General features: G+C 37.0%; 1 protein-coding gene across 19 annotated transcripts in view; it reads left to right on the top strand.

Moving 5' to 3' along the window:
* The window catches only part of MYCBP2 (MYC binding protein 2), a 177458-nt gene that overhangs the window by 64871 nt on the left and 86934 nt on the right, over positions 1 to 25653 (top strand). For 18 of the 19 annotated variants that reach the window (XM_042029615.1, XM_042029618.1, XM_042029620.1 and 15 more), the window contains 13 exons: positions 5055 to 5174; positions 5916 to 5997; positions 11856 to 11973; positions 13910 to 14114; positions 14477 to 14630; positions 16955 to 17127; positions 18181 to 18306; positions 18402 to 18529; positions 21215 to 21306; positions 22184 to 22318; positions 22403 to 22486; positions 23766 to 23862; positions 25400 to 25592. In XM_042029615.1, the coding sequence (XP_041885549.1) occupies positions 5055 to 5174; positions 5916 to 5997; positions 11856 to 11973; positions 13910 to 14114; positions 14477 to 14630; positions 16955 to 17127; positions 18181 to 18306; positions 18402 to 18529; positions 21215 to 21306; positions 22184 to 22318; positions 22403 to 22486; positions 23766 to 23862; positions 25400 to 25592 (1707 nt within the window). Of the gene's footprint in view, positions 1 to 5054; positions 5175 to 5915; positions 5998 to 7932; positions 8057 to 11855; positions 11974 to 13909; positions 14115 to 14476; positions 14631 to 16954; positions 17128 to 18180; positions 18307 to 18401; positions 18530 to 21214; positions 21307 to 22183; positions 22319 to 22402; positions 22487 to 23765; positions 23863 to 25399; positions 25593 to 25653 lie in introns of all 19 variants that reach the window. The other variant, XM_042029634.1, reaches the window with a different exon arrangement.

The following is a 25653-nucleotide window of genomic DNA, read 5'->3' on the forward strand; positions in this document are numbered from 1 at the left end:
TGAATGTGGACAACTTCTTCAGAACTGACAATTATGGTCTGATATAAAAAGTGTATTTGATATGTATTTGTACATACTGTCAAATCATGGAGTCATGGAATGGTTTGGGTTGGAAGGGATGTTAAAGATCATCCAGTCCCAACCCCCTGACATGGACACCTTCCATTAGATCAGGTTGCTCAAAGCCCCATCCAACCTGGCCTTGAACACTTTCTGGGGTGGGGCATCCTTGATTTCTCTGGGCAACCTGTTCCACTGCTTTATCACCCTCACAGTAAAGAGATTTTTCATGATAATCTACATGTCTACCACTTGTGGAATTCGAATTCTCTGTTTGATCGTTGAGTTGAAAACTCCTTCAATTTCATTGAAACAGCTGTTTTTTAGAAATCTTGCCATTATCATTTGCTCCTTTCACATTTATAGAGTCTGCATATCAAGATCCTTGTTACTGCAAAAAAACTACATAATTAAGCATAGTCTTCCTGATCTGTGTCTTCTGTGTCTTTCACAATTATTAATAGAAAGGATTAGGTACAGCATTTTGGGTATTCATGGAGTGGTTTGACACTAAGAAGAAAAATGAGCTTCGGTAGTGGGTTTCCAGTCTACATCTCCAATCCTGTGGATTCCCATAACTGGGGATCTAAGTGAAAAACATTAATGCAAGTCTGTAAAATTTTCTCAACTGCAAAAATGAACCGAGTAGCAATTAAAAACAAAGTAGGCTTTTTGAGTGAGCTAAGATTCAGCAATTTGAATGCTAACTTTTTCCTGTATTTGGAAGTAGTGGTAAATGTTCTAAGGAATATGAAACAAATACCCTCAAAAAGACAAAGACTAGGTGAAGCTGAACCTGCATGAATGGAACAAGATATAGGTCAACCATTTTGCAAACGCTAAGACAAAATCACCAGATGTTCAAGAAAACTTACTTGGAATTTGCTTTTTAACTTTTTAGCTAAGATACCATGTGAAAGGCAGAGTAGTTTGAAGCACTCACTGGAGTGAGACAGCTGACAAGGAAAAACCTACATCTAAGATTGAGTTTATAATTAGAACGTGAGTTTCTTATCACCTTATTGTATGTGTTATGCACTTGTGATTCTGCATATGTCACCTATAAACTCAAGTAAGCTCTGTAGCAACCCCTCAAGCATCCAACAGACTAAATTTTTTTGCTGTTCTCATAGGATGGATGATTTTCACAACCAGAGTATATTCTCTTCCCCCTGCACTGTAGCTATAAAATTGGTTACAGATATTTCAGCTGAAGCCTGGGGTAGACAGCCAAGAAACTGCAGGCACAGGCTGATTTGTTAAAGTAATGTTATATATAAAGTCTGTAAATTATATTATGGCATTCAGAACACCCTGTGAGGGCTGGACAACACAGAGACTAACCGGTAACTTGACCAATATGCTTTATTTGGGTAATTCCTGCTGAACAAAACAAAGGTTTGTTGGCATACAATGTGGTCTGAAGAGACAGTTACTGTAAGAATTTTTAATGTATGGTCATATTGCATTAAAGCTTTTCATCTGTGGAGAGAAGATGCATATTTAACTTAAACGTGCTTCTTCTCTCTTCCAAAGATGGATGGTAAGTTAGAAATTGAATGCATCACCCTTACTGCTGGGAAACACTAACGAAATCCTTTTCCTCTGGTCTGGGCCAAGCAAGAGTCCACAGTGTCATTCTGTAATGATGTTGGGTTTGGGTTTTTTGCTAGAAGTAGTCTCATTTAAAGCTTATTATTTCACTTGCTATTGGGACTGAATGAGCTTTTCCTTTTTCCTGGAAAGCAGTAGTTTTCTTGGCAGCAATGTCAGCCAAGAGAACTTCCAAACATGTTTAACGGAGGAAGAAAATTGTCTTCAGGAGCTAAGAATTTTCTGAGGAAAACTGAGTGGTGTTGGGGATTGGTTGGTTGTATTTGCAGTTCCCTCTCTTTCTTTCCCTAACTTTGAGATACCAGAAATGAAAACCAATCACTGTGAAGTTGTTAACGGAGCACACCCCTCAGTGTTAACAGCAGGAAGCACTTCACAGCTTTTCCTTGGTGCTTTCTTCTCTCTCAGAGAGATGGAGTCAAAATTTCTGTTCAGTGGTACACCAGCTGGATAACACTGGAGGTACTAACTTGCTCTGCCTGAAGGTTCCATGCATCCAAAAAGAAGAGTCTCTGCTTCAGTAGTCTCTTTATGCTTCCCTTTCAGGAACAGTTGTTTTGATAGTACTTTTAATGAAATTTAAAAGTGCACAATTGTTGGAAGAAAAACTAATGTGTATCTCCCTGGTTATAGTTGTTCCTTGACACATGCAAATAAGCTTTCAGCATCCACCTTTGACTTTCATTTTTTAAAAGAATTTGGACTGTTTGAAAGCAATGGAAGGAAAGGGGATGACCCTGTTTGTTTGCAGCCTTACCTCTAAGCGTAAGTTCTCCTAGCCAGTGCTGCTGGAAAAATGATATGTATTGGCCATGTAATGGAGTAACAGATAAACAGCATAGGCCAGAAGTATTGCTCTAAAAGTAAGTAGTGTGATATTCTATTTGGCTTTGTATATTTTGGTCAAAAGACTTTTTTTTTTTCCTAAACAAGACTAGCTGTTTTAGTTGCAAGGATTTTGTACTTAGCAACACATAAATTATCAAGTGCTTATCAAGTTTTGAAGATCCAAACAATTCAAAACTCTTGAGGCAGTTACTAACCATGCTGCATAGAAGGCTGAGAGGAATTCCATTTTCAGTTAAAAAGATTCCACACTTGAACAAAGTAAGATATGGTTGAAAGACAGTTGCTTCCATTCCTGCATTCTCAGAGCCTTTGAGAAGTTTGCTTTGGAAATTGAAAATGCCAACTTTGTAAAACTTTATCCTTTAAAATAATTTTATTTCTCAGATAAGGATTTGCAAAACATGTTTCATGTGGAGGTACTTGTCTCTACATCTTGCACACTAATATATAGTGTTTCCTCAAGGGGAGTATGCATTATGCTTTCATTTACAACTTTGGAGAAAATGGGAATATATCTAGAATCATGTTTCATTTAAAAGTAGTATCACATTTATCAACTGAGAAAACAGCAATCTTCAACTTTTTGTGAGTAGTTTTTGAAGCCCTTTAGAGCAGGATGTTTTTCTTACAATGAGGCAGAAAATGCACGTGTGCCTCTTTAAGTTTCTGCAGATCACTTGATATTCTGCTGTTACATGACCAGAAGACACCTGCTGCTGCTAATGTGACTGCATAGGTGATGTGGTTGCTCCATGCCCAGTGTGTTTCACTGTAGGAGGTGCTTGCAGCCATGACACATTCTTACTGGACATGTGTATTCCTGGCAGCTGATTATTCAAGTGCATTTATGCAGTGGGAGAGCTCACATTTTTCATTAGTCAGTGGTGTCTGAGGGAGGAGGGGAGATGGTGGCCACAGGTGACTTCCAGAAGAATTAGCTTTTCTCTGTTTCGATCTGAAAAGCTTGTATGAAATGGGGAAGCAGTAGGTAGGGCATGTAGAGTTTAATGCAAAAGTAGGCATAAAAAGTTCAAAGGTATTGTATTTGAGAAGTAGTCAAACTGTTAAATACTGTGAGCTGCTTAAGGCAGAATTACAGGACTAGGAAGAACTAATTTTGTGACTGTGGTTGTTGTTAAATGGTGAGTCAGTCTCTTTGTATTTGCTTTTGTTATTTATACCAAAGAAAGCGGCACACAGACCTTCAGAAACATTTCTTCTAATTTGTGTGCAGTCTGGTAGTACACAACCTCAAAAATCCCATGGCAATTCTGAGAGACAGGGTTTTTTTTACTACATATCCATTTCTTACATACCCAGCATGTAGTGCATGTTTCAAAGGGATACTTTACCTATGCTTTTAAATCTAATTCTTCGAAAGCACTAGCACCTACACACACTGTTCCTTTACAGATGTGAGCTATATGCATATTAATGTAATTTCTATACTCAAGTCATCACTAGAAAATAGCTTTGTTCTTAGAACAGTAAGATTTTTTAAAACTGGTATGTAATAAAAGTGTGAAATGACTTTACTGTATCAGCAGTTTCTTTGCAATAAAAAGAAAATTTCGAGCTATATGTATAAAAGCTGGATTTTATTAAAAACATGTAGAAATTCTAAGTATAGATCTAAATTAACAACACCTTGAATTGTTTGAGCAGCAGTTGTTTCCCTGTATCAGTTTTGTTAATAGAGCAGTACTCAGAATTATCACAGAGAGATAGTGCAGTCTTTATGTGCAGTTATTTTTCACTTAAGATATTTCTATCTTTTCTCTATGCTAGATAGTGTGACTAAAGTTTAATAGATGATAGAAACATTCTGATTTCTGGAGAAGATATGCTGCTGTATTGCAAGAAATTTAGGAATAATATATTGCACTTCTGTACTTTTGTCCAATATGGAGGCAGTTTGGCTTTAGGAACCAATAATGTACTTCATACTTACTAAATACATACATGCTTATTAAAGGAAATCACAGAAATTATGTCTAAAAGACAGCAGACACACTCTTTGTGAATTGTCTGCATTGTTAGAAATGAGCTGTGTAAGTAATTGACAGCTACTTAAAACAGGGCCTCTGTGGCCAAGTTGGAGTCAACTAAACTCCTTAAAGTGTAGTAGTTGGAAAAGACAGGCTAGGCTATACCTGTTGAGTTTAACTACAGTGTTGCCTACTTAATAATGCTACCTTATTGAAGAATGAAATGATGGCTATCAAGTAAAGCTTCTGAAGTTTGAATTTTCTGTTTTGCTGGTTCTTTTTGTCTGCTCTTGGGGAAGTTTCTGCTTTAGAGGATATTTTCCAATGTGTACCTTTGTAGTACATTGTTCAGAAATAGAGTTTCTGTTGTCTTTCCACATCTGCTTTGAAGCATTTTGGGCTGTCTCTCTTGCTACTCTGTGAGTTCTCTCTTCTGCTGGACAAGTGGCGGAGTGGGGAGTTATTTACTATCCTTGTTCTATTCATTCTTCTAATACAACTTTATTGGAATGCATAGGATATAATTGTAAGTTTTGTTTATAGATGGAAGTGGAGAAAGAGGTGAGAAGGATGCCAGCAAAATCACAACTTATCCACCAGGGGCTGTCCGCTTTGACTGTGAACTGCGAGCTGTACAAGTCAGTTGTGGATTTCACCATTCAGGTAAAAACAAATAAATCAGTGTTAATTATAATACAGATTTATTTTTTAAGGTTTTCATCTGTGTCTTCACTGCTTTTTGTTCAATTTTTAATATGGATGTACGCAGGACTGTTAAAAGTTGAAAACGTAGCAGGGTTTATTTTGTAGCCTGCTACACTGTCATAGAGACAGAATATCTTCAGTTAAAAGGGATCTACAAGAATCATCGAGTCCAACTCCTGGTCCTGCACAGGACCATCTCGAAGAATCACACCATGTGCCTGGGAGTATTGTCCAAACACTTCCTGAACTCTGTCAGCCTTTTGTGACCACATCCCTGGAGAGCTTATTGCAGTGTTCAGCCACCCCCGGGTGAAGAACCTTTTCTTAATATCCAGCCTAAACCTTCCCTGACACATTTTGTGCCATTTCCGTACATGCTCTAAAGTAAGATCACCACCCAAATCCCCACATCACCTCCCTGATTCCAGCAATGAAAGGCAACTCACTGTCCTTCAGTGGTGAAAAGGACTATAAGTATCGTATATTGAGTTACATCAGAGCTTGTAAGAAATTTTGGAGTCAGTTTAAAACATCTGCATGGCAGAGCTCTACTCCTGCATAGAGGTGCTAGTTGTGATGGGTTGTGGAATCTTGTCTGAGTCTCTTAGGAATCATTAACTGCTACTCAGAAGGGTAACCAGCACTGGTGCAGTGCTATGTCATGTGTGTATGTCAGAAAAATGCTTTGTTGTTTTTCAGTGGTTTTGATGGAGAATGGTGATGTTTACACATTTGGATATGGGCAGCATGGTCAGCTTGGACATGGTGATGTTAATTCCAGGTAAGCTGGTAATAAAAGGACACGATTGTGTATTACTTTACTGCTGCATAAGTAGTGGCTAAATTTCTGGTTCTCTGTAGCTGGCAAGTGTGAAAATTCAAATATAGACCAAAAAAAGTTGAAAAGCTCTTGTGCTGCACTTACTCCCCATAAGCCCCTGAATATAGATACTATAACAGTAGTCTTGTACAGTATAAGTAATTTATTTAATACATGAAAGCTTCTGTGCATAGTTACTAGCATTGCTTTGATAATAGTTTGAAAGACTTCTGTCCCTTTAATCCTCCCTGCGTATATGAGAATTACATTGAAGTCTCATTAAGATTTCATTATTTCTGTAAAATACTGCATATACAATAACTCAAATAGTATGATATTGTAAACCTAGATCAACCTGTTCCTGTTTCATCATTGATAAGGGTTCACAGAATAATCACAGATCACAGAATATTCTGAGTTGGCAGGGTCCCACAAGGATCATTGAGTCCAACTCCTATGTGAATGGCCTGTATGAGGATCAAACCCACAACTTTGGCCTTACTAGCACTGTGCTCTGACCAACTGAGCTAATCTCAGTTCAGTTATGATAAAGTCTCATCTTTTGCTCATCAATTATCTCCCAAATGAAGTCTCTAAGCTTTGGTCTCAGCTGTGTTTTGTAGTCACTTGTTTTGGGTGTTGGCAGAAGAGTGATGTGCGATTTCTCTATGGTCAGTGGAAATAGGGAAGTCAACAGAGCACAGAGACTTACTTGACTAACCAGCCACTGCTTACATGCTTTAGGCAAGCTTAGTAACTCTGTAAACTTGATCTCCATTGACTACAGTGACAGCATAGGTGTCTTTAATGTGAGGCTCAATCTCACCCTTAGTGTCTCATGCTTAGAGTCTCATCTATTCATTAAAGTAAATAAAAAAAGGTGTCCTGTCATAAAAGGAAATGTGATTAAGGTCTTTGGACATGTACATATGCCGTATAGTGCACACAGCAGGGGTTTCCATAGTAGGAATCTTTGAGACTTTGTGTATGTCCAGTAATGCTCAGTATCCTTATGTAAAAGGCATACAGAGCAGAGCATCCATGACCTGTCTTCAGTTCTTTCATTTCTCTTGTAGCAGCCAGGTGAAAATTAATGAACATCTATCCTCCTAATCTCTTTGAAGACTTCAAAACCTTTTCTTTTGTCAAGTTCCTGAAGAAATCTTCATCATCTTAAAACTTGCATTGGATTCACTAAACCAAAGGGGGAGAGGGAAGAAAGAAAGTATATTGGAAATGTTGCCTTTTATTGGCTGCTGTGCCTCATAGTAGTCTCTGAACTGTTACCCCTACTCAGTTGGCATTACACTGGTGAATACAGTCTGTGTTTCTGGCTATGGTGGAGTCATACCACAGACAAGTAGTTTGTTTTTCCTTCTTGGAAATTCTTGGGTAGTTGTTCCAAGGAACAATGGCTTAAACTAGCAATTCAAATCGCTATTAGAATAAGGCCAGTTTCTGTCTTAAAGACTGAAGAATACTGGTAACTTACTGTCACCTATTTCCAGCTTTGATGAAATCACTTGGCTTTTCAGAAGGCTTTGGAGCTATCTGCTGTATTTGTCAGTGTTTCAGGTGGTAAATCCCTACATCTGTTGCTTATTTAGATAGAAACTGGATGAAGACCAAATGTAGTTCCAAGTGAGATCCTAGAGGAGAATATGAAAAATCTTGTGCTGCAGGATAATGCTTGACCAGAAGTAGAAGCTGAGGCGGTACAAGTGACTTGGCACTGACCGTTGTATCATTCTACATCAGACCCTAGAAAGTGTCTGAAAAAAGCCTTGAAGAAATTTGGAGTATGTCCTATGCATGAGAACTGGCTATAGTACTATATTGCTATTTAGCACCATCATTCAAATTATAATTTCTTCATTGATGTACTTCTTTTTCCAGCTTTAAGTAGAGATCTCTCCTCTGTCCTCACAGTAAGGGATTCAGAGAAGGAAACAGGGAATCCTTATGCAGAGTTCCACCTCAGTTGGGACGCAGTGGTGCTCAGATGGCCAGCTCCTGCCAGGTCAGTGGTATGTCAGTCATGCAGTGTGTCACATTGCCTGTATTGACCTCAGGAAGAGCATCATCTTCTGAATGCAGGAACTGATACTCCACTGTATTTTCTGAGAGAGAGAGAAGAGAGGAGGGAAAAAAAAAAGTGTTATTTAGGCATCCTTTCAGAGACTTTTGTTTTGCAGTATAAAGATTTAGTAGTGAGACTGTATTTTTAAAAGTCTTGATAATGTTCAAGTATTTTGAATTCTGAACACCTGTTCAGACTTGCCTTTCTCCTTAATTAAGGGAATTTTGGACTCCTCTATTAGAGTATTGTAAACACCACAAATTCTTCCTCTACTTCAGTAGGAATGAGGTAGATTACATGCCTTATCAGTAAGCTGGAACCACTAAATTAGTCTGTGTAGGCTTTTTGTTGTAAAATCCACAATGGCAGCTGTTGATGAGCTATTCACTACATGAAAGGTTTGTCAGTCTGTGCTTATATTCTCAAATTAGATGCTGGTGTATAGAAACTCAGTGGAAGCAAGAAATGCTTTGCAGTATCTAGTCTTGGTGGAAAATAGCATGTATTGTGGTCAGGTAAGCGAAGGCCTGTTTGTTACTGATGCTTCTCTCAAGAAGCTGGAACTTAAAACTCCATGATCTTTCTGTTATAGTTCAAAATTTTTCTGCATTTTTACGTACAAACTCTTGACTTCAGCACTCCAGTAGCAAGCACATGACCTGACAGTCAAGCTCTAGAAATGGAATGACTGAAGTGATATGATCTAGATAGGATTTTGCTTCCAAAGGTTCAACAATAACAAAACAAAACTGATCAGACCTTCCCTAGATGGTCTGCTATGTTCCGCTTGAAGATAGAGAATAGAGACTATATCCTATTAATAACTCTAGGAGGGGAAAAAAGTCTTCCATCATCTGTTTGTTAGGACCCTGTTTCTAGGTGCATTTTCTGATTATTTTACTCCAGTGGTGGAGTGCAGGTCATATTTACATCTTTTCACTAAATTTCCTCTAAAATGGAGTCATCTCTGAAGTACAAAAATTTCCATTTTCTCTGTAATGAAATTGTCCAACTCTGCTTGCAAGGAACAGAAATTGCTACTGGTTTCCTTTTAGCCGCTACACAGTAACAGCTCCCAGTGAGCCCGTGTTTACAGCACCATGGTCAGCTGCCCCAAGTGACTTGTTCTGGGACCTGGCAGGCAGCTGTTGGCTGCATAAGTACCATGGACAGCGATTGTTCGAACAGGTCATGCATGATGGATTTTCAAAGATTACAGCTGCTCTCAGAAATGCCTACCCTTCGGGATGGAAGAGGGTTCCCATGTGGACAGCCAGAATGCATCTGGACCTTCTTCAGGATCCTGAGTTAGCTGATGCATGTACGTCTGCTCAATTATTCAACAGTTGTTACGTTTTCCCAAGGGATCTCAGTTTACTTTCTGTATAGCTGAGGTTGGTCTTTTGTGATTGATCTGTGTCATATCCAGAAGCCAAAGATTCTGTGACTTTAAGACCAGCATGTCCTTCCACTCCATCCCAGAAGAATAGTCCTTGTTTTCTTTGATTCAAATGGAGAAACCTTGGTTGTTAAAACTTTGCCCAGAGTCTCTCAGACTCCACAGTGTCTATTCTGAGCTTTCCTGTCTTGAGTTTCAGAGGGATAGGGAAATACTCAATAGTATCACAGACTGTAAATTCCATGTGCACTAGTCAAACTGGCTTACTGTATTTTTTGAAATCCTTTTTCCTTTAACGAAGTGAAAACTAGTTTTCTGCAATTCACGTTTATTTTGTGATGTAGTCAAGTACCTTAAACATTTTTTTCTGTAAACGAACTGATAGATTGTAGTTGGCCATTCCAAAAGCTGGGTGATCTTAATTAAAAAGCCATTTAAGAGGATAATGGATTTCATCTCTCCACATTAGGTGCTTATTTGATTTTGTTCTGCTGTTGCCAAGAGGCTATGAAACACAGCATTCATATAGCTTTGCTGATAGATTCACTTGGAAAAGCAGAAAGATAAATAGTTATGATGATAATAGCTTAGTTTTTAAGCATCAAAAAGATGAAATATTTGCTTTTTTTATAAACTTATGATTGATATTCCGTGCCTGCAACTATCATAATTTTAAGTGAGGAGAAAAAAAACCCCTTATGATAAAAATACTTCCTTTTAACAGGAATGCTTTTGGATTAGTTACTAGTTATGTTTTATTTATATTTTGATGTCTTTTTGAGTTTCCTTAATGAGAGGCAAATGTAAACTTTTTGTTTTTAAAATTCCATCATTGATGTTGCTAACCTTTGCTCTTTGTCTGTGCATAATCATAGTGATGTCCAAATCCTTGTGCCTGTAGACCAAGAAAGCTCCTAGATTTGAGTTATTATCGTAGATTTGTCATGGTATACGTTCTCTGTTTTATTTTATTCTGCCCTTCAGTCCCTGCATCTTCGCTAGTCACCCGCTGAAAGCTACATTTACCACCAAAGAATAATTTTGCTGTGAGCCTATGTTCCTTCTTCTTCAGGTCATCAACCTATCTTCATGCTGCATTCCTCTGTTCCACATTTTCATATCTCTTACCTGTTCACATCTTCCCATCTATCCTTTTTCTGCTGAACACATGACAATTCACCTTCCTCATACTTTCTTGACTTCTATTTTACCTGTAATTCAGCCAGAATCAGAACTTTGAGATGAACTATCTTTTTGCACAGCAGCTGCTAAACAATCACTAGGTAACTGTGGGCTGACCCTTTTTTATTCCAGTGTAAAACAACCTGTTCTTATTTTAGATTAGCCTAATTTTGAAAGCAAGTTCAAATAGTGCTGTTATCCTCTGTATAACTCCAAGCCTAATTTCCAAACATAAAATTTTGTGGGATTAACTTGTTCTTCAAATTCACAGTCTTTCTAACTCCACAGGAAATTTGAAGTCTAGGTAGATGTTCATTATGGGATTCAAAGTCTTGTAGGTTTCTGTTCAGTTTGTTGGGATTGAAATCAAAATTTGGTATCGCATACTACTTTTTATCTCTTGTGATCTTTCAGTTTTAAGTCATCAGTTCAAATTTGCTGTGTATCTTGAACGTTTTTTCCTTCATTTTTACTGAAATGGAAAGTTTATTTTCTTATGCCTGTCCATATTTGGGAGACAAATGGATTAGACCTTTTCATATCTCTCTGGAAAATAGTTTGGAAGAGGTCTATTCTTTATTGAGTCTGAGTTTGATGGGAGAGGAGCTGATGGATAGGAGTAGACCTTTATTTCTTTTATAATTCCCTAGCCAGTGATCTTAAGAGGGCTGTAGCAATATTGCTTCTGGTAACTGTATTAGTGTATCAGCCATATAAGGCTTCGATTGCTTTCAGGGGTTTTTTAACTGCTTAAGTAGAGTTCTCACCACATATTCTACTGCTACATTTCATTGCAATATATTTTGTATTCATACAAAAATGTACACGTTTATTATTACACTATATTATTGTATCTACACAGCTGTAATTCTACAATTATATATTAAATTAATAATTCTTATTCTATGCTAATTTATGAGTTTAACTGAAGAGAGGGTCCTTGATCGATTTTCCTGTAGCAGAAGGGCATAAACTCAACTACCTGGTGCAGTCTTTCAAACCTCTGTTTTAATATGTAAGCTGTTTCTTGGCTCTGATTTGCTATAGTATGTGAATCAAGTGGATATATTACAGTGATTGAAATATTTGTAATGCTAATGTGTGTTTTAAATGCTACATGACCATGTATTGATATAGAATTAATTTATTTTTATTTAGGGGATGTCCCACTCTGGTGCAAGCATTACCAGGTCCTAGTACACAAGTTACTGCTGGGAGCAACCATACAGCTATTCTCTTAATGGATGGCCAGGTTTTCACATTTGGAAGTTTCTCTGTAAGGAAATGTTACTTGCTTATGGGAATAAGCTAGTAGTTAATGTATTGTTCAGAGACCTTCCAACGTGGCTTATACTTGCTGTTATAGAACTATGTATGACTTCTGCATGTCTTTTATGCCTGTTATATTTTAAAATGTAGCCTTTAACATTGTTCTGGTTAGAAAAGCATAATGCCAGGAATTCTTGGTGGGTTTTTTATATTAATGAAGATGGTGATTTAAAACTGTTATTTTATAAGGTGCACCAGTTTTCTTAAACTTACTGTTTCAAGCTTGATTCTAAGTAAATGTTGCCTATTCTATTACCTGTCTCCATTTGATAGAAAAAGGTGCCCTGGTTTCTTTCATAGAAACTGCAGCGAGTTGCAGAAGTTCTGCTTGCACTTGAGGGGAGGGATTATTGCTCAGTATAACACAGCACAACTCCAGTAGTCTTCTTTCATATTCACATGGTGTATATTTTCCCATGTCCATGTGGAATTCATTCTTATTTTCACTAAATTAGCATTTAAACATTGTTTACTTCCCTTTGTGCCTCCCTGCGATTGCAAAGATGCCCCTCATAGCGATCTCTGCAGTAATCTGTTGTTTTCACGTTCCCTCTAATGTTTTTATTGGTGTCTTTTTTGCAAAAGCTAGAAAATAGGTATTGAGCTATTTTTACATGCTTTAAAAGCTATGTACTTCCAAACACAACAGAAGAGAAATTTAACCTTTTGAAATCTTTTGACAAAAAAAAAAAAAAATTAAAAAGTGAAGGCTGAAATTTTGGAAGCAAAAAGTCATATTTTAAATTAAAAGTGAGTAATATTTTGTTGTTTTTCAAACTTTAAGCAAGAGCTTTGGTGTCTGTGTTCCTGTCAAAACTGACACGGACATGTAAAGGTTTAAGCTTTGTTGTCTTGCAGTGAAACCTGGCCTCTGAAAAAAGTTCACTCTCAGAAATGGGATAGAAAACCTTGTCAGTTGACTGAGGGTTTTTTCCGTTCTCTAAAAGAAAAAATAGGTTTAGGCCATATTTAGACCACTTGGTTTTTGTGTCTGGTTTTAATATTTTAGTGCTTGAAAGTTTGCTGAAAGCTTCATAATCAGGACAAAATCAAAACAAAGCATGTTACTTGAAAATGTCTTCACTAGATTTACCTACAATATGAAGAAAGAAAAATTAGTAACATGCTGGACAGAAGACATTTGCTGTATATACATGTTTCTTTTCTCTCATCACTTCTTTGGCATGCAATACATTTTCTGTGCCTGAGGGGGAGGTAGATGGAGCCTGAGCAGGTTTATTGCAGCAGTTCTTTCTACATTCTTAGGTGCAGCATTGGGAACTGTTGGTCCATCTCAGTAACTAGTTATACATAGAGGTATGGCCCTAGATCTCCAGATAAGTGTTCACGAGCATGTGTAGAGGTGCTCGCTGAGGCACTTTATGCTTTTCTTTGAGCAAGTCAAACTTGAGCTATCGATTTCTAGGTGCTTTTGAGAGGTATTTGCTCTAAAAAACTTAGTCGGTATAAGTTCAGAATTGAGTGGAACTTAGACTGTCTCTATCTGAAGATAGATTTTTTTTTTCGTATGAATGTATTCCTTGTTTATCACTGATGTTAATCAGATATTGAACATTGTAGGAAAATAATACTTCTGTGTTTGATTCTGAAGATGGAGAGGAGGTTTATGCATGATGGAGAGTTTGAGTTGCATTTAACAAAAAGTTTTCTCAAAAACGTAATTGAAAAGGGAGGAGTATATCTGTCAGTAACTTGTTCCTTGTAGTTAAATACGTAACGCTTCGCTTGGACCAGCCATTGCATTTTGAAGGTAGTTTTGTGGTAAAGTCTTTCCAGTTTAGCAGTTTTGTATGATGAAACTATTGAAGTAATTTATCTTTCAGACTTATTGTCACTCACTGATTCTTGCATTCTTTCTACAGAAAGGTCAGCTTGGCAGACCAATTCTGGATATGCCCTACTGGAATGCAAAACCAGCACCTATGCCTAATATAGGCTCCAAATATGGGCGCAAAGCTACATGGATTGGAGCGAGTGGAGACCAGACTTTTCTCCGGATCGACGAAGCTCTCATTAATTCTCATGTGCTTGCTACATCAGAGATATTTGCAAGCAGGCATATAATAGGCAAGAACTCTTCTTTATTATTTTAAATGCTCATAGAAGTACTGGAGGAAAAAAATGAGTTCAGTTGTGTAAACAATAGAGGGAGCAACAAGTCAAAAACAGGAATGGAAGGAATGAAAATATTTTGGCCTTCTAGTTTTACTGCATATGATGATCCTGGCTTCTTTAGAAATATATTCTTTATTAAAAATAATAATGTAAAAGTCTTAACCTTCACTTGCATTTAGATCTTACTACTCTTTAGTTTTTTGTTGTAGCAGTATATCTGTTCTTCCCTACTGTATTAAATGGCATTTTCTAAGCATGGAGCAATAATGAATGGAGTCTTCACTTTTGTTTGCTCTTTTTGCTCCCTAATCTAGGTTTGGTACCAGCTTCAATATCAGAACCTCCTCCTTTTAAATGTCTTCTGATAAACAAAGTAGATGGCAGTTGCAAAACATTCAATGATTCTGAGCAGGAAGACCTTCAAGGTTCTGGTGTGTGTCTGGATCCTGTCTATGATGTTATTTGGAGGCAAGTGTGGATTACAGCTATTAAACTAGTAATAGAGAAATCCTTTAAAAAATATTTTGCGAGGCTGGAGATTTGATTATTAAATTTACTCATTAATTATTTTCCCAGTAAATGAAAAACAATTTTTAGTCTTCCATAAATATTTTTCATGTTTTTTGGATGGTTTGTTCAAGTAAGCCCAAAACAAACATGTTCTCTTGCCTGCATTTTTTAAATTTCTTTTTTGCATCATTCTCATTCCAGTCTCATAATATTTTGGGGATTTTAATCTGTTCTGTTTCATTACTCTCTTTATTCCCTCTTCTCCATCTACTTAACACTTGACTGAATAACTTCCCTGCCATATTCAGCTGCCATATGTGTGTGTCTTAAACTGCTCCTCTGTTAGGTATTGGTGGTTAAGACTTGAATAGAAGAAGGGGTGGAGCAATGGTATTTTTTTTTTTCAGTTCTGACATTTTGGGAGGTTAAAGTAAAGGTGTTTATTTAGATGGCATAGACATCAGACTAACTGTATTTATTTCAGTCTTTGGAATGGAGTCTTTGAGCAAGTGTAGAAAATAAGCCTTTGTTCCAAAGCAGAATAATAACATCCAGTTCTTCTGTAACAATTTAAAAGCTATGTTAGCTAGGATTTAGGAGAGAAATCTGAACTTCCTTCTGAGTTCAAGAAATTGATGATGTTTAAATTATTTGAACAAAACAAGTTAGAGTAATGCAGGGAACCAGGTAGTTGGCATTCATCTGGAAAAGACTGTATCTCATAGGATCATGTCTTTAAAAGCTACTTGCATGCTACTTTGAATATCTTCATCCAAAATTGAAATTCAAGAATTTAACAGCAAATTAACATGGAAGCACGTGTTTGCCTAACACATTTGTTTATGACATTGGAAGTACCTTGCATGGTTGCAGTTCTGCATTATGCACAAGCCCAGGATTGGTTCAATCTCATGGGCTAAGTACCAGTTCTTACTTAAATTATGCTGACATTAGAGATAAGAGTAGCACCCATATCCCTTAGAGCTCTGTATTTTCAGCATGTTTAAATCCACTGAAAGACTCAATGAGTGAAAAAACTCAGTTATCAATGTCCATGGGAACGCAGCAAGTTTCACAGGAGGCAAGGTAACGATACTCAACTTGTAGACAATAAAATGGTTGTTCAGCTTGAGGAAGTCCAAAGTCACGTTAGATTTTTATGATGGGTAAACATGAATTGAGGTGTTTTACAGTCTTGCAGTATTTTGGGGACTGTAGACCTAAATCTAGAGCTTAAATACTTAACAGAAGAGTGGATTTATTTCTCTGTTATATTCCATTCTTGTTCAATAGAAAATTCTAAAACAGTCCGAAGAAGAGACATGTTAATAATTAGGCTATTAGTAGTTAAATACTTGGTATATTGTTATTTCTGGACATTCTAATTCATGCCTTTTTAAATGATGGATTCAGTTTCTTGTACAGAAACAGAATTCTGATGACATACATTTTAAACATTTCTTCAAAGCTTTGTGACTTAATCTTTTAGTGAAATTCAAGCAGTTGTGTAATGTCATATGTGTGTATAAATTTGAACATTGCTATCTTATTGAAATCCTGAATACGTATGGTGTTCTTTAATATTTTAAGTTAAAAAACTATTTCTTTCTCCATTAGATTTTTAAAAGTGTACCAAGTAAAAATGCTTTTTGTGCTTATACAGAACACTCCCATAGACTTGTCTTCTTACTGTTTCTTCCTTTTACATAGTGGTTTCAAAGATTTCATTTTCTATGTGTTAATCTCTATTATAGAAAGTCTCTGTATTCCCTTGTTTATGCTGCCCTTTTTTATAATCCCTTAAAAACTCATGAGGCAATGTTACTCATTTAAAAAAGCCCAAACAAAATATGTTGGATTCCTCAAGATTTTTTTACTGTTATTTGAAGGTAAGCCTTTTACTTTCACTTGGCATCTTTATAATTTTTGAGCACATCTGCCATTCTATTTAGTACTTTGCTAGTTACTTCATACTACTTAATAGATAATACTGTGTTAACATTTATTAGCTTTGAGAAATGACCTCAAATTTTCTGAAATTTTTAAACCCATAATATGACTGTTTGACTTAAAGTACAATAATGTTTTTGTATCTTTTCATTTGCTGGAGTGTTAAGCTAGTGAAGTTTTCATGTATTTGCAGTAGTGATGCTCAATTTCAGAAATTTATACTGGCAGATCTACATTTTACATTAAATGTCTTAAAAATGTAATTATCAGTTAGATTTTGTATTTTTTCAGTTGATGAAAGGTTTTGTTCATTCTGCTTTTTCTTGCTCTAGGTTTTGCCCGAATGCCAGGGAACTGTGGAGTTACAATGCAGTAGTTGCCGATTCCAGGCTTCCCTCAGCTCCAGACATGCAATCCCGGTGTAGTATTTTGAGCCCAGAACTTGCTCTGCCAACAGGTTCCAAAGCTCTAACCACCAGATCTCATGCAGCTTTGCATATTCTAGGTATACATTTATAGTTGATGAGTCAGAACCTTAGATGAAATAAAGTAACCTAACTTCATGTATAAACAAACTAATCTAAAAACTTCCTGACATTTTTCAGTTAAAATTTTACTGTAGTCTTTCACCATTGCTCTTAGCACTTATAATTTGGCTGATGTCATTATCTTCTGCCATCTTAATGATGCTGGAGGATTTTAGAGTTCTGGTGGAACTTGTTAGATGCCAGCATAATAAAGTAAGGGACCTTCCTAGATGATCTTTTTGGAAAGACTGCAGATGAAAGTAAATGCTCTTAACCTGGAGTCTCAAAAAAAAAGAACCCAAACCTGAAAAAGTGCTCTTCAATAAATTATTTTTATTTTAAAGTAAATGCAGTATATAAAATTAAAATATAATCTTTGCAATGTTGTATAATGAGTCACTAAGAGAAATATGATTTTCTTTTGTAGGTTTTTTTGTAGTTTGAAAATGCAAAAATTAATTCCACTGTGTTCATGTATAAACTATACTTCAAAGCACAGCTTTGGAAGTGATTTTAACTCACTTGTGCACTGATTGTGATAAGTCATCTGTTCCTTGACCCGCTCACTTCATTGTGTGCTAGAGATGGATAACTTTCAACTTGAACAGTACTTTTTGTGTCTGAGTCAAAGTAAGGCACGTTTCATACCCATGTGTATGAATGAAACACCTTTTGTGAAGACTTTAAAATCTCCTCCTAATTCAGTTACTACTTCAAATCTTTTGGGGTAATACTGTAAGTGTAAAAAGGAAAAAATTGTCACTGGCAATTTATTTGCCATTGGAAAAGTTGCAAAGTAGATTTAATCACGTTTGTTATTCTGGATAATAAATTAAATGAAGTTGACTTCAGTAGCAATCCTTGAGATTCTGCAGCAATGACCCTTGACCTCATCAAAAGTATAAAGCTACTCAGTATCATGTGTGTGGTTTAGGGACAAAACAGATTGCTTTGGTTTTCTTAACTAGTATTCATTTCCATTTCAATCAGCAGTGAGAAATTCTGGGTTCTTTTTGGTTGCTTTCTTTTAGGTTGCCTTGATACATTGGCTGCTATGCAGGACTTAAAAATGGGTGTTGCAAATACAGAAGAAGAGACTCAAGCAGTAATGAAAGTTTATTCTAAAGAAGACTATAGTGTTGTTAACAGATTTGAAAGTATGTACACACTAAAATTTTATAGCAAAAGCTGATCAGCTTGCAGAACAAAAGACTAAGATTAATTATATTTTCCCTGGGGGTTTTTTTTGCAGGTCATGGAGGAGGCTGGGGTTATTCAGCCCACTCAGTAGAAGCTATCCGTTTCTGTGCTGATACAGATATTTTGCTAGGTGGTCTTGGTCTTTTTGGTGGTAGAGGTGAATACACTGCTAAAATAAAGGTAGGAATTTTTATTTTGTTTAAGCAATATTATGTCTCAAAATCAAAACTTCCGTAGTACTATCTAAAACCACAATTAGTTTTATTTCTTGGTGAATGAGTGGTTTACTGTATGTGTAAAGCATTATGCAGGCACAGTGGATGAAGTAGAGAGCTGAGAATTACTGTTGTTGTGATGAATTGGCCCATTCTTACCTTCACTAAATGCTGTGCCATCCTAGAGATACCTTGGGCAGGTATGTTAGTGGGCCGAATGCTTCTGTGATCTATTTACACAGAGCTCCAAGGTCCGCCAGCAGAAAATTGGTGTTGTGGGCTTCAGGTTAAAATCGCATCCTATGTGATGCATGAGGAGCTGTTCTCAAAAGCAAAAAAAGAGTCCTTATCAGGAGCCATTGCTTTCCATTTTCCCTGCCACTTTCTCAAGACTGCTCTCTGGATGGCTTCTGGGCTGGGATTCTTCAACTGAGAGCAACCGGCACCAAATGCAATTAACTCTGTGCCAAGTGTAGGGATGATTACAGGTGGAGCATGTGTGCTGATTATTTTAAAATAAATAAACCTGGCTTTGGATAAATAAATCTCACAGAAACACACACTGTGGTAACAGAGCTCTGGTTTTGGTTAGCTGTCCTCTGCTCCTATATTCAGTAAGGATTTTGGTAACCCCATGAAAAACAATTGTAAAAGAAGACGTTACAGCTGAGATTTCTATTAGATGTTTGTATATTCAGAACATGTTGTTGTTACTTGTCATTTAGTGGGTTATTGAGTTTTCTTCCTCTGTTTTCAGATGAATAGGTACTGAGGGTTGTTCTAGGGAAATGGATGACACATGCTTAGCAATAACATTTGCATAAGTCAACAGGAAGTCCAAAATAAGTAGTTGCACTTTATTCTAGTTTAATGTAACAACTGAGAATTGCAAATGACTAAGTACAGCCAAGAAACTTAAAGTTAGTTGTGCGTTTTAAATACTAGAGGTAATAATGGTATTAAAATACTCCAGTATTATATTTTCAACTTTTTTAGGATTATCTTACATCTAAGATAAGATTTGCCAGACTTGCCAGAAATAAAGAGTGTATTAAGTAGGTATTTGCAAGAGAAGTCATAAACGTGTATTTTGGTCCTTTGTCAAACTCACCAAACCATAGAAATTTTTTTTGAGTAAGAAAACAAAGTTCTCTTAGTAAAGGTGTTATGTTTTGTCCCAGTCACCAATTGTTTATAATGTGTCCTGGGGTGATGTTATAAAGCTGCTTTATTCCTTAACTGTCTGCTTAATGCCCAAGGATGCTGTGCCTTTCAGATGGACCCAGGGTGTGGTGGCCAGTGAACATACATTACAAGGGACAGAGAGTTCTCAGTAAGACAAGCCCCTAGTACCACAAGGACCACTTTATGTTAGGGTGACCAGAAAGGCTTCTCCCAGGATGCCATGTTCTGTTATGTGAATCTAGCCCAGTTTGGATTCCCCGGTTGGCTGTCAGCCTCCACCCCTCATCGCTCCCCCAGAGCTTCCCCACTGGTCCCTGTTCCCTAGTCCTGCCCTTTCCCCACCCCCTGATAAAACTGTGAGCTGCGGGATCATGTTGGTGTTTGCCTCTGCACCCTTCGCCAGCGTAGCAGCAATAAATGCTGCTGGCGGAACGCACGCAAATGCCCTTCTGGACTCTTTGGTACCGACGGCATTGCTGAACCCACCCGTGCGGCTGTGGGGGCACGCGGGACCCCACGGAGCCGGGCAGGGATGGTATTACCGGGGGGTAGGGCCGGAGCCACGGGACTCGAGTGAGGGGCGGTTGAACGGCTCAGCCCAACAGCTCAGGGCCTCCAGAGTTTTGGCGAGGCTTGGGAGGAGGGAGTGCGCTGGGAGCACTGTGCTGCTTTTTTGGTTTTTTGTGTTCTGGCTAGCTGGGAAAAGGTTCTGTTGGTTTTTCCTTGTTTTTAACCTTTCTTTCCCCTTGCCTCACTGCCTCCCTTCCCTCCTCGCCGATCTGGGGAGCCTGCGGAGGTGGCCCCTGGCGGGCCCACAGGGTGGCCCCGGCTGGTCAGAGCCCACGTGTCTGTTCCCCCTCTGGGAATTTGTTGTATTTTTTTATTGTGTTCTACCCTGTTTTGTTTGCGTGTTAATAAATAGTTTGGGGTTTTTTTCCCTCTTTCACTTCTTGTGACCCATTTGTCTCATTGATGGAGGAAAAGGAGTCCCTTTGGAGGAGGCCCTCATTCCAGAGCGCTTCCTCCTAAAATTTTGTCTCCAACAACCGAGACAAGCAATATTAACTATCTCTGCTAAACTGTCAAGCTGTCCCTTTCCAGAGAAGTTGAGTATATCTTATACTGTATAAACATTTCAGTCTGTAATGGAAAACCCGCACCTGCTGGCCAACTTTGCCTTTTTTAGATGCTGTGCTTGTGTCTTTCTTGCACGATTTAGGGAGTTTTTCCCCCACTTAAAATATATATCTGGACATAAGGCTGGGAGGTAAGTGTCAACTGCTACTCCTTAACAGTTAATGCCTGACTTCCAAATGGGATTTTGCCTGTCAGTGATATGAAGTAGTAGTTATTTTTGGGAAGGGGAAGGAAGAGAAGTGTACAGTTTCCAGAATTGCCAGACAGGAAAAAGTAGTATTATGAGATTTCTAACTCCCAATTTTACCCTTTTTCTTAACTTCACCAGTTGTTTGAATTGGGCCCAGATGGGGGAGACCATGAGACGGATGGAGACCTCCTTGCTGAGACAGATGTCTTAGCATATGATTGTGCTGCCAGGTAAGATGTTTAGCTTACCTACTTATACTTGCTTCTTGATCTTTAGTTTTACTTTCCCCATACACATTTTAATATCACTTTAAATATCAACAGAGATGATCTACATCATTAGAATTTTGTAGCAAGTGGTATAAAATTTCTAAAGAATGTGGGGAAATAGCAAAACACCAAATACATTCCCAAACCATTACGGTATTTAAATTAAAAGACAACAAATAATCTAATTCTTGCTCTTGTATAAATCCAAGTCAAATCCCATCTTCCTGTGATGAGATGACAAGACAAAATATTGCAGCAGCTCTTTTGTGCATATGGATGGGGTTAGCCATGTTGTAGCTGCTTTTTAATTCCCTGTAGTGAAGTAATTTAAAATTCAAATGATACATGATTAATTCTTTCAGGTTTAAATCTTTCATATCAATCCCCTAAATATATATTCTGTTACTTTCTTTAATATTTATTGTAATTACTAAGAATTCATGTATAAGTTCTTGTAATTTACAAGCATTTTCTGGAATCAAATTAATTTTATATAGTACCTTATAATTAATACTTTACTTGCTGTATTATATATTAAATGTAATTGGGTTTTTGTATGTTATTTTAAGTTAATGTCTCCTTACTGTATTTGGCATTGATATCTGATTGTTTTCACAATTCAAAATCAAGCTAGCCTTAGGCATTTGTAGGTCCTCAGAATTACTATTTTTTAATTACTACAGTATTTTTCAATTAAAAAATTTTGAGTTTTGAATATAAATAGATACAGCTTAAGTCCATTACTTCTCAATTTCTTTTACAATCAGGGTGTAATTTGTTAAAAGTTAAGATAAAAAATAATTCACATCTATCATTTTCAAAAATTTACTTCTCACAGAGAGAAATACGCAATGATGTTTGATGAGCCAGTACTCCTGCAAGCTGGCTGGTGGTATGTAGCCTGGGCAAGAGTGTCAGGACCTAGCAGTGATTGTGGATCTCATGGCCAGGCCTCTATTACTACAGATGATGGGTAGATATTTTTTTCTATATTTTTTTATTGAAAAAGAAGAGCTCTAATATGACTTGAATAATAATTGGGTTGTTTTTCTTTCAGTGTTGTATTTCAGTTTAAAAGTTCCAAGAAATCAAATAATGGTACAGATGTGAATGCAGGGCAGATTCCACAATTACTATACAGGTAATACTTTAACCTCTGGAAGAATTTACTGACATGTTTTTATAATAGAAATATTAAATTCATTATAACCATGTTTCATGAAAATGTTATTGTATTTAGCACAGGAAATCAGTATCTGAAAAATGTAGGGAAAACTTAGTGTCTTTGAGAAAAGTAATAAATTATTCCCACATTCACTTCCTTGCTATTTTTCTTGCAGTCATCCTGCATGAGTCTTGAGATTTTCATTTACATCTGTAGAACTATTTCACATAACATGAGTAATGTTTTTTGCTAGTTGGGAAGTGCTCTATTTGGTAGCCCTCAGTTTAGGGGCTGTATACTATTGAACAGATGATTTTAATGAAAAAAAAAGCCAAAATCAACAATGAACTGTGCTTTACAATAAGTTACCATAAACTTACCATTGCCATGATAAATGTTATGTAACTCTGTTTTAATAACCAGGAACTCTTTCACTGTGTTGATAATATATTTTACAGATTTCCTCAGGTATATGCAAGACCTGATTTTTATGTTTTGTGTGTGTGTGTGTATATAATTCCCCTGGCCCCCACGCTGATTCTGAAACTTGCAGTTCTTTCATACCAGTTCTCTTGCGGTTGTCCTTTCTAAGCATGTCCTTTTCAAGGTTCCTTTGCAGAACAGCTCACTTCTGCCACTAAGCTTTCTGTCCATAGATGCCCTGTCTCTCCAGGTGAAGGCTTCATTTTGATGTACATGAAGTTCTGGAATGACAAATTCACCATTTGGGTGATTTCTTTGGAGAGATAGCTGAAGCCAAAAGGCAAACAAGCCTTGAGGCCTCTGAAGACCAATGAGTGGCACAAAAGAGAAGGTGCTGCAGTAATGGATGCTGTCTGTATTTTTAACCTCCACATATATTTTTCCCTCCACAAAACCAGTGTTCTTTAAGGAATAACATTTCTAGTCTTGATGTCGTCTGAAGAAATATGGTAGATACTTGTGTAATAATTGCATGTAATTAAATCTCAACCTCATTTTCAATTGTCACAGTACTGCCAGTTGAACAGAATTCAAGATATGTGGTTACTGGTCTAGAATGATTAGGAAACTGGAGGAACTTATGTTGAAAATGAACTTTTTTTGAATAGTTATGTTAAACTTTTTTCACTTGGGTTTTTTTTCCACTTGAACAATAAAACCAGTAAAAACCACAAAAAGTAAAAAACGGAAACAAAAACACCAAACCCCATCCAAAACTCTACTAAAAGTAAAAACTGGAAATTTCAAATAAGTTCTAAAACTGTTCTTCCAGGTTGCCAACAAGTGATGGCAGTGCATCCAAAGGGAAACAGCAAACTAGTGAACCCGTACATATTTTAAAGAGATCTTTTGCCAGAACTGTCTCAGTGGTGAGTACTATCAAGACTCTTTTGTGTTTCCTGCAAGTTCATACATGGTTAGGAAACTGAAAGATGTAGATGTAGAAATTTTGTGTTTGCTTTCTCAAGCAGAAGTTAGGTACACTGATAGAATTTTTTATTTTTTTACTTTTTCTGAAGATTTCAGATGTCACTTTAGATCTAAACTAAGCTTGGTATTCACCTGAGAATGAGAGCCTAGAAATGTGTTTGTTTACAAGGTTAGCTACTTAGTTTGGAGTTTTCTAGGTGGAGGGGAATTGGGATTGAGCTCATTCTCACTGGTTGTTTTCAATGTACAAGCCTCACTTTCTGCTGAAAAATCAGTATTAGCAGGCTTTTTAGAATTTTGAGGGAGCTTTACTGGTGTCTTCTATGGCTTTTAGATTACTGGCACTAACTAGTCACTGGTGAGATTTATTTTCCTCTTAGATGCATTCTGGTGCACACTGAGAATCAGATAGCATTTAATTAAACTTTGGTAAACTGAGGTAAGGAGTATTTATTGGCACAGTGAACTGCAACTGCTATAGAAGGTAGTCTGCAGCTCTTCACATGCAAGGGGCTAGTCAGATTTTGAGAAATCCTGCATTAAGTTGAAATGCAATAATATCATGCAGGATAAGGTCAATTCTGTCTTTGTGTTTTTGAAGTACAATCCCTTATGTGTTGCAAGCAGTGATTATTTTATTTTCAGTTCCATCCTGGTTTGTACTTTATACTGCATTACACATAGTGTCAGTGTTCTGCATGGATAGTTATATACAAGTTATTGCCTCCATATAGACAGTCATAGTCTGATTTTCTAAATTGGCTCACTTTCTTTCATTTATGTGTTCTCCATCTCTTCAGTATTCTCTAATGATCAGGATGATCTTCTCCTGTCAGGTTTCTTCTAGGAATGTATTATCTACATGATTTGCATTTTTAGTAATCATATTATCAACATATTAATAGCTACTCTGAATATATGTTTTCTTAAAAACATTTGCATTAAGTTATGAACTTCTGTGGATTTTAACACCACAGTGTATCCTCTCCATTGTCTTGCTGCTCTTACCCTCACCATAGATATGAACCAGGATGAGAGGAGGGTTTTGAATTTTTGAAGTTTCTGGAAGCATTTTACATCTAATTTTGAACAATCAGTTTGATTGTTGCAACTTCAAGATGTTCAACACCAAACACATTTATTTTGCTTTCTGGGTTGCAACTTTGTGAAGTTATTGACCCCATATAATAATAATAGTAGAAACAAAACCTTTTAACTCCTCAGATTTTTTTGTGAACTATGATGTGCTTCTGTTTAGCTTTCAAGTACTGTCAATGTCACATAGTGGCCATGGTCCTGCAGATCATAACTGTGAAGTGTATGAAAAACCAAGTGAAGACAGCCTTGATAAGTCTTTACTTTATGACAAGAATGTATTGTGTCAAATGTGTTTTCTTGCTATGTGCCTTTCATCTAATACTCATGCAGAATGGTCATTTCTTGTTTTTCAACACAAAATCTATCTTCCTGAAATAGGAATGCTTTGAATCTTTATTGAGCATTCTTCACTGGAGTTGGACAACACTGGTGCTGGGAGTTGAAGAACTTCGTGGACTGAAGGGTTTCCAATACACTGCTACTCTCCTGGATTTAGAAAGGTTGCGCTTTGTGGGCACTTGCTGCCTGAGATTGCTGAGGGTCTACACCTGTGAGATATATCCAATATCAGGTATTCCAGTTAGTTCACTTGTTTGATATTTATCAGCAAATAGTCTACAGGATATTTAAAT

This window comes from Corvus kubaryi, unplaced genomic scaffold (genome assembly GCF_017639235.1).
Source record: "Corvus kubaryi isolate FWS band 111438036 unplaced genomic scaffold, C.kubaryi_AGA036_p1.0 37328, whole genome shotgun sequence".
Taxonomy (NCBI): domain Eukaryota; kingdom Metazoa; phylum Chordata; class Aves; order Passeriformes; family Corvidae; genus Corvus; species Corvus kubaryi.